This window comes from Oncorhynchus nerka, linkage group LG7 (genome assembly GCF_034236695.1).
Source record: "Oncorhynchus nerka isolate Pitt River linkage group LG7, Oner_Uvic_2.0, whole genome shotgun sequence".
Taxonomy (NCBI): Eukaryota; Metazoa; Chordata; class Actinopteri; order Salmoniformes; family Salmonidae; genus Oncorhynchus; species Oncorhynchus nerka.
In genome coordinates, this window is record NC_088402.1 from 42967364 (window position 1) to 42982572 (window position 15209).

The 15209-nt window shown below is 43.7% G+C and overlaps 2 protein-coding genes across 2 annotated transcripts in view; one reads left to right on the forward strand and one right to left on the reverse strand.

Annotated features, from left to right (window-relative positions):
- The window catches only part of LOC115131715 (exostosin-1b-like), a 100028-nt gene extending 84979 nt beyond the window's left edge, over nucleotides 1–15049 (forward strand). Inside the window, exons 8-11 of the mRNA XM_029663653.2 lie at nucleotides 2361–2450; nucleotides 7077–7237; nucleotides 9406–9577; nucleotides 11983–15049. Of these exons, the coding sequence (XP_029519513.2) occupies nucleotides 2361–2450; nucleotides 7077–7237; nucleotides 9406–9577; nucleotides 11983–12168 (609 nt within the window). The 3' untranslated portion in view covers nucleotides 12169–15049. The remainder of the gene's footprint in view (nucleotides 1–2360; nucleotides 2451–7076; nucleotides 7238–9405; nucleotides 9578–11982) is intronic.
- Nucleotides 1–15209, reverse strand: part of LOC115131716 (mediator of RNA polymerase II transcription subunit 30-like) — a 93079-nt gene that overhangs the window by 27085 nt on the left and 50785 nt on the right. The window lies entirely within an intron of this gene.

Below are 15209 nucleotides of genomic sequence, written 5' to 3' on the forward strand. Positions count from 1 at the left end.
ACCACCCAAGTCTGTGGTTTGTTACGCTTGCGGCAGGCTCGTTGTTTACTGTGGAGGGCCCAGCCAAACGTAGCAAGCCTCTCTGAGCCACCATCCCAGTAGTGGGAAGTATGAGTACAGAAGGAGAGGAGCTATTCCTGGCCTCTCTGGGCTGGCATGGTGGCCATGCGCCCACTGCTTTACGACTCTTCAATTTAAGGCCCAGCGAGCCACCAAGCAGTGTTATTGTGGTTTACACAACACATTTTGTTGGCCCTTTCTCTCACTCTCTCTGTCTTTGTGTGTCTTTCTTTACCCTCTCTCGCTATACGTCACTGTTTTTCTCTTTCCAACTTTCCTACCCTCTTTCTCTCTTCCCATCTCCCTCTCCTTTCTTCCTCTCCCTCTTTCTCTCCTTCGCCCTCTATCTCCTTCCCTCTCGCTTCCCTTGCTCTCTGAGGAGTGTCAAAGGCTGATTCGTCCTCTAAGAGCTGACATTCCTAGCGTGTACGAGCCCTCCCAGGCGAACGTGTCACACTTCTAACGTTACAAACCATCTGTGATGGGAACACACGTCTCATCCTCACCCCCCTCTTTCGCTCTCTTTTTCCACCACGTCAGTGGGAATGCAAAGAACGGAACGGAGGGGAAGGATTATAATTTTTGGGGGGGCCTGTCTGAGCGACTAAAACGTGGCAAAACGTGGCTTGGAATTGTGGACATTTTGAGTCAGTTGTGTTATTAAGTCGTACTTCTCTGCCACATAAAGTTCTACAGCACACAGCGATCTGAGTCATTTGGCTTAGGGTGCCAAGGTGTGTTCCGTTTAGGGCACTTTGTGGCAGCGGTCGGTGAGTATGACGTGTTTAGAGGCCACCTGTGTATTTCTGACACATCAGCCTCTGTTCTCTAGCCTCTCTACCCAACGCTTTATGCATTAAACACACACTCCCAACACACAATGTTTTTTATATAAGTGGCACGTTTTCGGAAAGAACAGGGATTCTTGGAATGACCTGACCTTCAGGGCCGAGTCTTTCTCCCGAGACAAGTTACAAGGAAATGGGTGGCTGTTACATAAAGTGTGTGTGGGGGGGGGGGGGCAGTTCTCTGGCTGAAAGTGAGGCTGTGTGCATGTGTGGGAGGTATTTGATTTCTAGTGAATATACAGTACCAGTCAAAAGTTTGGACACTTACTCTATTCAAGGGTTTTTCTTTATTTTTACTATTTTCTACCTTGTAGAATAATAATGACATCAAAACTATGAAATAACACATATGGAATCCTGTAGTAACCAAAACATTGTTAAACAAATCAAGATTATATTTGAGGTTCTTAAAAGTAGCCACCCTTTGCCTTGATGACAGCTTTGCACACTCTTGGCATTCTCTCAACCAGCTTCATGATGTAGTCACCTGGAATGCATTTCAAATAAACAGGTGTGCCTTGTTAATTTGTGGAATTTCTTTCCTTAATGCGTTTGAGCCAATCAGTTGTGTTGTGACAAGGTAGGGGTGGTATACAGAAGATATACCTATTTGGTGAAAGACCAAGTCCATATTATGGCAAGAACAGCTCAAATAAGCAAAAATAAATGACAGTCCATCATTACTTTAAGACACTAAGGTCAGTCAATGTCGAACTTTTCAAGTGCAGTCGCAAAAACGATCAAGCGCGATGATGAAACTGGCTCTCATGAGGACCGCCACAGAAAGGAAGACCCAGAGTTACCTCTGCTGCAGAGGATATGTTCATTTGAGTTACCAGCCTCAGGAATTGCAGCCCAAATAAATGCTTCACAGAGTTCAAGTAACAGACACATCTCAACATCAACTGTTCAGAGGAGACTGTGTCAATCAGGCCTTCATGGTTGAATTACTGCAAAGAAACCACTACTAAAGGAAACCAATATATAAGAAGAGGCTTGATTGGGCCAAGAAACACGAGCAATGGACATTAGACCGGTGGAAATCTGTCCTTTGGTATAATGACTCCAAATTTTATATCTTTGCTTCCAACCGCGGAGTAGGTGAACGGATGATCTCCACATGTGGTGGGAACCACACATGAAGCATGGAGGAGGTGTGATTGTGTGGGGGTGCTTTGCTGGTGACACTGATTTAGAATTCAAGGTACACTTAACCAGCATGGCTACCACAGTTGTATTTGCATCCTACCCTTGCAGTGGGCTGTTATAATAATATATGCCATTTAGCAGATGCTTTTATTCAAAGTGACTTAGTCATGCGTGCATACATTTTACATACGGGTGGTTCCGGTAATCAAACCCTCTTTCCTGGTGTTGCAACCGCCATGCTCTACCAACTGAACTACTGAGGACAGTGTGCTGAACCTGTGTGCTCTCTGTCTCCCTTTGCAGGTGATGAGCAGTCGCTTCCTGCCCTACGAGACCATTGTCACCGACGCTGTGCTCAGTCTGGATGAGGATACGGTGCTCTCGACCACAGAGGTTAGTGTTCCTCCACACATCACTAAGGATACTGCCTACTACTGTGTTGGAATGGGGGACTACTTTCTTTCTAGAGCGCTGGTACTCTCCCCTGCTTTTCTACCCTTGAACTCTTTGCTTTTCTAAACTCACCTCACTCTACCTCATGCTGTTCTTTACAAAAAAGTTTTTGTGGCCACTCTCTCCCCATGTAGCTCCCCAGTCTATCCCTCTTCTCTCTTTCGCTCCTCTCTCTTCAAATCGAGCTTTATTTGTCACATGCGCCGAATACAACAGGTGTAGACCTTACCGTGTACAGGGGGTACCGATACCGAGTCAATGTGCGTGTAACTACAGGTTAGTCGAGGTAATTTGTACATGTAGGTAGGGGTGAAGTGACTATGCATAGATAATAAACAGCGAGTAGCAGCAGTGTAAAAAATGGGGGGTGTCAATGTAAATATTCCAGGTGGCCATTTTTATTAATTGTTCAGCAGTTTTATGGCTTGGGAGTAGAAGCTGTTATGGAGCCTTTTGGACTCTTTACCTGCCGTGCGGTAGCAGAACAGTCTATGACTTGGGTGACTGGAGTCTTTGACAATTTTTTGGGGAGGTCCTGGATGGCAGGAAGCTTGTCCCCAGGGATGTATTGGGTCATACGCACTACCCTCTGTAGTAGAGGTCGACCAATCTATGATTTTTCAACGCCGATACCGATTATTGGAGGACCAAAAAAGCCGATACCGATTAATCAGACTATTTTTTAAATATATTTTTTTACAAATATTTTTTTTGTAATAATGACAATTTCAACAATACTGAATGAACACTTATTTTAACTTAATATAATACATCAATAAAATCAATTTAGCCTCAAGTAAATAATGAAACATGTTCAATTTGGTTTAAATAATGCAAAAACAAAGTGTAAAAGTGCAATATGTGCTATGTAAGAAAGCTAATGTTTCAGTTCCTTGCTCAGAACATGAGAACATATGAAAGCTGGTGGTTCCTTTTAACATGTGTCTTCAATATTTCCAGGTAGAAGTTTTAGGTTGTAGTTATTATAGGACTATTTCCCTCTATTCCATTTGTATTTCATTAACCTTTGACTATTGGATGTTCTTATAGGCACTTTAGTATTGCCAGTGTAACAGTATAGCTTCCGTCCCTCTCCTCGCTCCTACCTGGGCTCGAACCAGGAACACATCGACAACATCCACACTCGAAGCAGTGTCACCCATGGGGTGGGAAACAACCACAGGCTCAGAGCGAGTGATGTTTGAGATGCTAATAGCGCGCGCTAACTAGCTAGCCATTTCACATCAGTTACACCAGCCTCATCTCGGGAGTTGATAGGCTTGAAGTCATAAACAGCGCAATGCTTGCCGCACAACAAAGAGCTGCTGGCAAAATGCAGGAAAGTGCTGTTTGAATGAATGTTTACGCGTCTGCTTCTGCCTACCACCGCTCAGTCAGATACTTGTATGCTTGTATGCTCAGTCAGATTATATGCAATGCAGGACACGCTAGATAATATCTAGTAATATCATCAACCATGTGTAGTTAACTAGTGATTGTTTTTTATAAATAAGTTTAATGCTACCAGCAACTTACCTTGGCTTACTGCATTCGTGTAACAGGCAGTCTCCTTGTGGAGTGCAACTAGAGAGAGGCAAGTCGTTATTGCGTTACAAGGTTATTAAGGTTGCAAGAATGGGTCCTCCGAGCTGACAAGGTGAAAATCTGTCGTTCTGCCCCTGAATGAGGCAGTTAACCCACGGTTCCTAGGCCGTCATTGAAAATAAGAATGTGTTTCTTAACTGACTTGCCTAGTTAAATAAAGATTTTTTAAGATCTGCACCCAAAAATACAGATTTCCGATTGTTATGAAAACATGAAATCTGTCCTAATTAATCGGTCGACCTCTACTCTGTAGTGCCATACCAGGCAGTGATGCAACCGGTCAGGATGCTCTTGATGTTGCAGCTGAAGGTGTTGTCGTGCACTCTTCACAACTGTCTTGGAGTGTTTGGACCATGATAGTTTGTTGGTGATGTGGACACCAAGGAACTCTCGACCTGTTCCACTACAGCCCCGTCAATGTTAATGGGGGCCTGTTCGGCCCGCCTTTTCCTGTAGTCCACGATCAGCTACTTTGTCTTGCTCACATTGAGGGAGAGGTTCTTGCCCTGGCACCACACTGCCAGGTCTCTGACCTCCTCCCTATAGGCGGTCTCATCGTTGTCAGTGCTCAGGCCTACCGCTGTTGTGTCGTCAGCAAACTCTCTCTTTCCCTGCCGGTCTCTATCTTTCCACTACATCTCTCAACCCGCTTTCTCTTTGCCCCCCTCTCAGTGTAGTGGCCATCCAGACTGGGCTCAGCTCAGCCCTGTTCTGCTGGTAGGGATAATGATGTCACCGTTGGCGTGACTCCAGGGCCCTCTGCGCTTTGTGTGGTGCTGTGTGAGCACAAGGACCAGTGGTATAGTGCTATTTTTTGGGGGGTGCGGGAGTGCAACACAAAACATATGTAAATGACATCATTTCCTCCAAGTTTGTACCGACAGATGTAGCCAATTGAATAGCCTATCATTTATAGAATGTGCATAAAATGCATCCTCCAATTGCAAAGTCTGCCTATGACCACACACATTGTCTAAAGCACATTTTCAATTTTTAACACCTTCAAACACCAAGTTAGGCATAGCAGGCTACCTAATCAAAATAGGCAATGGTATTTCTTCACGTTTTTAATTTTTTTTTTACCGGTGAAACGTCCAAACTTAATCAGTTTTATGAATTACTGTTTGGTGAGTGAATTCGAGTAGATGGTGCTAACAAACTATTAGCCTTTCTTGTATTCTGTTTCAACCAAAGCATAAACCCTGCCCTCGCTGTTGAGTTTTGTTGCTTGATTTAAAGAAAAGACTCTTCTGCTTCAAGCTAACCATCCTAACATATAATTGGAGGTGTTTGGGGTGTAACAGTAACCTTATAGTCCTGCTATGCTATTATATTAGGTTCTGTTATGTAACAAGCACATTAATCATTATGCGATCTTGTAAGACATTGATTCCACTTTGATCCCACTTTACTAAACGAGCGCCATTGTGAGACATGATCATTTTCTATTTGAAACCATAATAAGTGTTCAGTATTACTGTTAGGCGTAAGGAAACGGATGAGACATCATTTTAAGTGGCGCTGAATGGACCGCGCCAGGATCGCGCAATGATGTTAGAGAAGTTAAGTGGTGCTGAAGGCTATGAAAAGCCTACTCGCAATAAAGAGGTCCTCGCAAACAGTGCAATGATATAACAAAAAAGATTGTTGTTTGTTCCTGAACTGGCCGGATGGCCAGCGTCCACGCTACAGAGACGGAGCACCACTGCACTGCGCTGCGCTCCGGCAGCAATACACCAAGGCTGGCTGGCCCTATGAGTGTACAGCGGTAGGGAGAGAGAGTGAATGAAAGTATAGAGTGCTCCAAGCCTCCCTCTCTCACTGCTTCGCTCTGTGTCACTTTTGTCCCACATGCAACTTTCTCTTCCTCCCGCTGTTATATACTGTAGTACGTAGCCATCTCCCCTTTTCTCTCCCATTTTATCTCTAGCAGTTTCTCTATTGCGCTCTTTCTCTATCCTTCTGTCCCTCCCACTCCTTACTTCTTGCTCTCCCCATCTTCCTCTACATCGCTCTCTGTCTGATTGTCATCTCTAATCGAGTTGTGATCCCCTGCAAATTGAGGAACTCGCCATTGTGTCTTTTTAAATGGATGTTCTGTTTAATTTCTCCTTCCTAGGGTGGCTTTTCTCTTCATTCCTCGAGCACAAGAGTTTGGCATAACACCATGAGAACACAGATGTTGCCGAGACGAGGTTTTGAGTGGGAGCCCATAAAGGCTGTTTTTGTGGCGACCATGTGGTTGCGTTATTACACACTCTTAATTTAGTCTCTGGTGGAGGCACTCTATTCGTCCAAAATGGCACCCTATTCCTGACATAGAGCACTACTTTTGACGACAAAAGTAGTGCACTATATTGGGGGTAGGGTGCCATTTGGGACGCAGCCTCTGGTTTTTCTGGCAGCTGCTGGAACCAGCCAGACTCCGTCTGATGTTTTCTCTAATTATTTGTTTAAATGCTTTGATCAACCAACGAGAGGTCAGCCAACTGCAGGGGGCTTTTGAAAACACTTTTTTTGTAATGTCTGTGTGTTATGAGTTGTAATTGTGTGCGGGGGACTCGAGGGGGTTTATCTGTCTATGCCTGTGCACATGTAGAGAATGTGCATTTATTATGTATGTGTTGAAGGGATACGTCAGGATTTTGGCAATAAGGTGCTTTATCTACTTTCCCAGAGTCCGATGAACTCGTGGATACCATTCTTATGTGTCTGCGTGCAGTTTGTTGCTAACTAGCATCAGCTCAATGACTTGAAGTCTATGGTATCTGCTAGCAAGTCATTGCGCTAACGCTAGTTAGCATTGACATGTGAATCCCCCGCTAACTTCTTTCACACTGAACACAGACATTAAAATGGTATCCACAAGTTCATCTGACTCTGGGAAAGTAGATAATGGGTCTCATTGCCAAAATCCCAAAGTATCCCCTTAATAACCTGACGCTTTGTCTTCCTCCTCAGGTGGACTTTGCCTTCACGGTGTGGCAGAGCTTTCCAGAGAGGTTGGTGGGCTACCCGGCCCGGAGCCACTTCTGGGACAGTAACAAGGAGCGCTGGGGCTACACTTCCAAGTGGACCAACGACTACTCCATGGTGCTGACCGGAGCTGCCATCTACCACAGGTACAGAAAGCTACAGTACAAGCTCTGGGGTGAATGTTCCCTTAGGTATAGATCTAGGATAAGCTTCCCCTCCCCAAATCTTTAGCTTAACCATTAGTAGGGAAATGCTAAACTTACGCAAGATCGGTGTCGAGGGCCAAATTCACCCTAATATACAGTACAACACTACCAGCAGTGGTTGACTTGGACTGAAATACAGTGGCTTGTGAGGGAGGATATTCACCCACCTTGGCATTTTCCTTTGTTACCTTGCAACCTGGAATTAAAATGTATTTTTGTGTGGTTTGTATCATTTGATTTACACAACATGCCCACTTTGAAGATGCAAAATAATTTTGGTGGTGAAAGAAACAAGAAATTACTTAAGCGTGCATAACTATTCACCCCCCCAAGTCAATACTTTGTAGAGACACCTTTTGCAGCAATTACAGCTGCAAGTCTCTTGGGGTATGCCTCTATAAACTTGGCACTTCTACCCACTGAGATTTTTGCCCATTCTTCAAGGAAAAACTGCTTCGTCTCCAAATTGGATTGGTTCTGCTGGTGTACAGCAACCTTTTAAGTCATACCACAGATTCTCAATTGGATTGAGGTCTGGGTGTTGACTAGGCCATTCCAAGACATTTAAATGTTTCCCATTAAACCACTCGAGTGTTGCTTTAGCAGTATTCATAGGGTCATTGTCCTGCTGGAAGGTGAACCTCCGTCCCAGTCTCAAGTCTCTGGAAGACAAACGGTTTCCGTCAAGATATTCCACGTATTTAGCGCCATCCATCATTCCTTCAATTCTGACCAGTTTCCCAGTCCCTGCCGATGGAAAAACATCCCCACAGTATGATGCTGCCACCACCATGCTTCACTGTGAGGGTGGTGTTCTCAGGGTGATGAGAGGTGTTGGGTTTGCGCCAGACATAGTATTTTCCTTGATGGCCAAAAAGCTCAATTTTTGTCTAATCTGACCAGAATTCCTTCTTCCATATGTTTGGGGAGTCTCCCATATGCCTTTTGGCAAGCACCAAACATGTTTGCTTTTTTTCTTTTCTTTAAGCAATGGCTTTTTTTCTGGCCACTCTTCCGTAAAGCCCAGCTCTGTGGAGTGTACAGCTTAGTGTTTCCATGGGCAGATACTCCGATCTCTGCTGTGGCGCTTTGCAGCTACTTCAAGTTTATCATCGTTGCCTCTCTGATTAATGCCCTCCTGTCTGGTCCATGAGTTTTGGTGGGCGGCCCTCTCTTGGCAGGTTTGTTGTGATGCCATATTCTTTCAATTTGTTAATAATGGATTTGATGGTGCTCCGTGGGATGTTGCACACAGATGGACATTATTTAACTAATTATGTGACTTCTGAAGGTAATTGGTTGGACCAGATCTTATTTAGGGGCTTCATATAGCGAAGGGGGGGATTACCACTTTTCTGTTATTTATTAGATTTTTTTTTCAACAAGTTATTTTTTTCATTTCACCAATTTGGACTATTTTGTGTCCATTACATGAAATCCTAATTAAAATCCGCTTCAATTACAGGTTGTAATGCAACAAAATAGGAAAAACGGCAAAGGGGTGAATACTTTTGCAAGGCACTGTAGGTGCCAGTACTTATTTTGGATGCCGGTACTGTTTGTATTTCGGTGCAGGAACTTCACAATACCTTGGAGCTAATATTCAATAAGGGGTAAAGGAAGTCAAGCGGTAGAGAATTTGAGGTGCCAGTTCTCGGGTCCAGTGAGCTCCTACTCAAGTCAAAGCACTGGCTACTAGTGGAGGAAGACGTCAGAGGATGGGCTCATTGTAATGGCTGAAATGGAATGAATGGAAAGGTATCGGACACAATTGAAAGTGACATCAGCCTCTACGGAACACTACTGTAGGAAGTAGCCTGAGGCTACATACGTCAGTCATGTTGAGTGGAGCATGATGGATCTTATCCCAACCCTCATTACATTGTCTTTTTCATACAGTTGTTCAACAAAGACTCAATTCATGTCTATAAAACGGACATTGAACTGCTTGATTAGCGTTGATTAACTCAAAGAAATCGATCCGAACTCGATCTTGAGTACGCCGTCACAGATCTTTCCAAACACTTCTAAATCACCCTCTCGACTCTTCTTCTTCTCCCCTCCAGATATTACCACTTCCTGTTCACTAATGTTTTCTTCCTCCTCAGATATTACCACTTCCTTTACACAAACTTCCTGCCTGCCAGCCTGAAGGGCATGGTGGACCAGCTGGCCAACTGTGAGGACATCCTCATGAACTTCCTGGTGTCCGCCGTCACCAAGCTGCCGCCCATCAAGGTCACCCAGAAGAAGCAGTACAAAGAGACCATGATGGGACAGGTGTGTGTGTGTATTATAAACTTGGTAGTTTGGGTACTGGATGCTGATTGGCTGAAACAGCATTTCAGCCTTGTGTATATCAGACAATATACTTACGGGTATGATGCAAAAATATTTGTTTACTGTTCTAATTACGTTGGTAAACAAAAAGGTAATGGGTTCGCACTCAAAAAGATGTCGCATGAAGCTTACTGCCCTTCGTGCCTTTTCCCATACCATACGATAATTCTGTATTTCTTTGTGACCAATATACAGGTAGACCAGAAAAGCCACGTCCCTGATTGGTAGATTAGTTGCAACCCTGATTAGAAGCACCTGCTGCTCATCGGTTGTTCTTCACAAATGCAGTTTTCAATTCAAATAAATGTGTACCTACACACTGAAAAAGGCTATAAAGCTGAAACGTCTGTGTACGCTATCCCTGATGCAGTGAACATTATTTTAAAAATCTAGTAAGGAAGTAAGCTTGATGTGACGTCTTTTTGAGTGCGAACCCATTACACCTTTGTGTTTTTCTGAACTTGCAGGTTATACGCACCAGACAAGCTTATGGGAGAGCACGATGGTTGATTACTAATCATGTTTGTAACCAGTTTAAAATAGCAATAAGGCCCGAGGGGGTGTGGTATATGGCCAATATACCACGGCTAAGAGCTGTTCTTAAGCACGACACAATGCGGAGTGCCTGCATATAGCAGTTAGCCATGATATATATATACAACAAACCCCCAGGGTGCCGTATTGCTATTTTAAACTTGTTACCATCATGATTAGTAATCAACCATAGTGCTCTCCCAGAAGCTTGTCTGGTGCGTATAACCTGCAAATTCAGGTTAGAAACTGGGTGGGTTCTAGCCCTGAATGCTGATTGGCTAAAAGCCGTGGTACACTACAAAAGTATGTGGACACCTGCTCGTCAAACATCTGTTTCCAAAATCATGGGCATTAATAAGGAGATGTTCCCCCCTCTGGTGCTATAACAGCCTCCACTCTTCTGGGAAGGCTTTCCAGTTCTGTGCTTGTGTGGCCTACCACGTCGCGGCTGAGCCGCTGTTGCTCCTACACATTTCCACTTCACAATAACAGCACTTACAGTTGACCGGGGCAGCTCTAGCAGGGAAGAAATTTGACAAATTACTTGTTTGAAAGGTGGCATCCTTCAGTGCCTATGAAGTTCATGCTTACATGATATGTTTGAGCTGCTTTTGAAGCAAAAGTCGAATTGAAAACATTATTGCCGTTTGTTGAATTCGATTTTCATTATAGCAAGCTCGTGCTGATGGTTTGGTTAGTGGAAGTTAAAGGGCACCTCCACCACTTTTCAACCAAATTTGAAAGCACAATACCAGTGTTAACATATGTGGAAAAAGTTTCACCTGATGACGTCAAAAATGAAAACTTTTTTAAAAACAGTGATTTTCAAACCGTTAGAGATTCGCGGTGACGTGGGGAGCAAGAAAATGCCCTCCCTTAGGCTAGAAACCTGTCGCCTGTTTAGAAAAGGGAAAGCAGCACAAGAATGTGACCCTTGTTCAAAAATTGTTTTCAAAGAAACTCCTGTTTTTGTTACCGAGATGAGTCCCAGCTTTCTGTGAGTGTATACAGTTCATTCAGGAGGAAATCGGGAGTAAAAAATGTGCTTAACAAGTCCCAACTTGCATGGCCTCCCTCTGTGCAATAATAGTGTTTAACATGATTTTTTTTAATGACTACCTTGTCTCTGTACCCCAAACATACAATTATCTGTAGCGACCACAAAGACTAGTGAGGTTTTCCAGTGCCTCGCAAAAAAACGGGCACCTATTGGTCGATGTGGAAAACCATTTTTTAAAGCAGACATTGAATATCTATTTGAGCATGGTGACGTTATTAATTAGATTTTGGATGGTGTATCAAAACACTGTCACTATAAAGATGCAGATGTCCTTCGTAACTGAAAAGCCCGAATGAAATCAGATAATTCTGCATCCTATTTTGACAGGTTGCACATCAAAATATCACTCATGCTTTCCTTAGATATGTTAGTTGAATTGGCTTTCTTTTTTATTCAGTTAATCTCGGTTGTCTTACTTGGCACTGGAAAATAATTGTCTAGAGCCCTGCCGCTAATGTAAAGTTTCCATAAAAAAATATATATATTGTTGATATCGAGCAAAATAGTTACATTTATGGTATTATGACTTTTTCTCCGCATTACCCAGCTCTAGCACCCCCCCCCCCCAAATGACTTGTATAGCTGATTTATTGTTATTGCAAAAAATGTAAATTTATCACTATGGATTTTTGTCTATATCGCCCAGCTCTAGTCCCCACCATTTTGAGAAACCCTGACCTTATTTATTGTCATGACATGCTGCTGTGATCTAACAATATCTTCCATTTTTCTCTCTCCTCCCGCCGTGCAGTCGTCGCGGGCTTCGCGCTGGGCCGACCCGGACCACTTCGCCCAGCGGCAGACGTGCATGAACAAGTTCGCCAGCTGGTTTGGCGGCATGCCCCTGGTCCACTCCCAAATGAGGCTGGACCCGGTGCTGTTCAAGGACCAGGTCTCCATCCTGCGCAAGAAATACAGGGACATCGAGAGGCTCTGACAGGATGTGCACCCCCTGCCAGAGAGGCCGGGGGAGGCGGTAGCCGAAGGAGGACCACGACAGTGGCAGTAGGACAGTCAGCCACCTGGAGCCCAATCTAAGGCGGCGCTACAGCTCTGTTTTCCACTCAGCACATTGCCAATGACTACAGCAGCGCCAGGACTTGACGAGCGAAATGGTGTCTGGAGAACTATGCGTATACACACACAGAATATACAGATCTGTAGTACGTTCACATAAACACACACAGACACTACTGACGAGACTCTTGGGTAGAATATTTTTTTTGTATGAATGCCACGAAGGAGCGGATTACGACAGACTTTCCTGCGACTCTCTGCACATGTGCAGGATGGTAGAGGAAGGGAGGTGTCCAACATGGCAACCCAACCTCAGATCAGATCCGCCCAGGGCTGGTAACCTAGAGTCAATGCAACCCCACCGTGACTCCTTCATGACCTCCCTATGTCTGCATCAGGACCACTGAGACACTCACCACCAGCCTGCTCTGGACCCTAGGAAACCAGGTTCCTCCATTACTTTCCTAACCATACTTCCCTCCCATATGTACACTGGTTTGAAGCCTTGGGGTCTTATCTTCCTAAGAACTGTCCCCTGATTAAATTAAATTCAACATTTGGTAGTAAAGGTCGAGAAAAGTTGAGTCCAAGCTTCCCCCCCCCCCTTATATTTTTGTTATTCTTTTACTGGAAGGGTGGTTTAAAAGCCACCATTTTCAAATGGTGCCACTCATATTGCCATGAGGCAGTCGCAAAACCCACAGGAACACCCACTCTATGCTCAAGTCTTTGATTTTCTGATAGTTAGATTTTTATTTCTGTCTGTTTCTCTGATTTATCACAACGATAAGCCAGAAGCATGTCACATTTTAGATGTACCCTTTTTCCTTCAAAACTCTCAACTCTCAAAAGCAGTTCCACTTTTCTCCTCGTCTTTCCCCTCGGAAGCTCCGTACCAGTGTGTGTACAGAGGTTGAATGTAGGCTCATCCCCACCAAAAGCCCAAGCGGAGCACTTTCCCTCTGTCGGAATGAGCAACATGAACATTCCTGGATGAAATGGAGCAGAACACTGCCTTCTAAACCAAACCCTTTTCACCTATTTTTTTATTTCCCCTTTATTGTTTGAGCAATCCCGTGGCAGGAGTGCATGCTAAATTTAGACCCTGCTTCATTTCCACAGGGGTGTTACAGATTTCAGTGACTCGTCTGTTGTGCCATGTCCCCGAAATTCACATTAGGGCTGCCTTTTTAAAATTGCTTATTGCACATATTTTCCGTAAGCCGATATCGAAAGCAGGAGAACATATGCGATCTGGTCGAAATGCCCTCTGTAATATTCGCTGTTCTTCCTAGATGCCCTCATCATAATGATGTTGGTGAAATACAAGCCTCAAAGCCATTCGATAGACGTAGGCATTTCCTATACCATTTGTCAGAGGACATATGTTTTGTGTTTAATTAGAGAAAGACATTTCATTTGAAGTGTTGGTTTCCCTGGGGAGCAGCCCATGCTGAAACCGTCTATCTCTATATTTCCCATCATGTCTGACTCTGCTCTGGATGCGGTGACCCACAACCATGACCCTTTGGCTCTAGGCGTACAGTGAAAAGACAACCAGCTCCCCCTTCACCTAGCCTTGTCATTGTAACGTTCTTCATTACCCTCTTTGTTCATCATTTCCGTTGCTCCTAGTTTTCCTGTGATGCTGGTGTGCTCACAATAGACTCATCCCAGCTCAACTACATTTGGTCTGACACGTTGTTTTGTATTGTGGTCAGATATGAAAAACCTCCATACTTCCTTTTAATTGATCAATTTCAAGGAAATAGCTTTGAGATGTGGAAGCTCATGGCTTTATAGTGAAATCCTATTGTGAACAGGCTTTAGTCTTTGTACCACACAAAGAGCCCTGCTAGTTCACTCGAACAGGTACTTGAATGTCTGAAGACTTGAAGGAGCGTAAGTGTGCTTGAGTGGCCTTTTTTTATTGTGAAGGTGGCTGAAGGTGTCCATTGAAAGTGCATTTTTGTTCAGAACTAGGCTGCATCTGGCTCCCGAGAAACCGGCCCATAGTGTATCAGCTGTGAGCCAAAGCTCCAACTATCCGTTGTTTTTTCTATCCCCTTCGTCGTATCTGCGTCATTTCTTATTGAGGGCGTTGTAGACTCTTTTTTTCATTTTGATGTTGTTGTTTTCATCTTCCATATCAGGAAACAATCAATGGAGGTCAGTGTCCACTAGGTGTATACATGGCCAATGAGTTGATATTGTGTCATTGGTGGGCCTGGCCCATCTACTCTTGTTATTTTCACAATGTCAAATGTGATATTATCAGCATAACACTTCATACTACAGTACAGTTAGATTTAATACAGTTTCAAAGCTGGTATATTGTCAATATATTGTTTTTTTTTCCCACAAAATGTTTGCATTTCATGTTTATTTTCTTTCTGGCAATGTACTCGGGAGAAGTTTTGGAATGAACTTGTATGACTTGATATTGGCCAAGAGAGATTTACGTTGTATTTTGATGTTGACTTACAGCAAGCCTTGGATCTCTTGGCACTAGACATGCATCTCAATGATTCTGAAAAACGTTGGCCTGCATCTGGTCTCCTTTTTTTGAAGTTCAGTCAACCATCTTTGTATCAAGCCTTTTTCTATCTAGAATTGTCTGAACGAACTTGTTATATCTCAAGAGCGAAAGTCCCCAGCCTTGCACATTGACTTCACGGGCCAGAGACATGAACATTTCTGTACATAAACATGTATATTTATTTTCATATGTGAGAAAAACTAGACTGTGTATAGTATGAAATGACAGGGGAAAATAACAGGATTTCATGGCTGAAGGAATAGTTGATGAGCAAAAAAAGAAATCTCATTTTGTAAGTTATATACATTTCTTTAACCCTTGTGCTTTGCTGGGGGGAAAAAAATAAGTCCATTGTGGTATGGGTCAGATTGACCCGCACAGTGTAAACACAATCGACAGTCAAAGAATCAAGTAAAAACAGC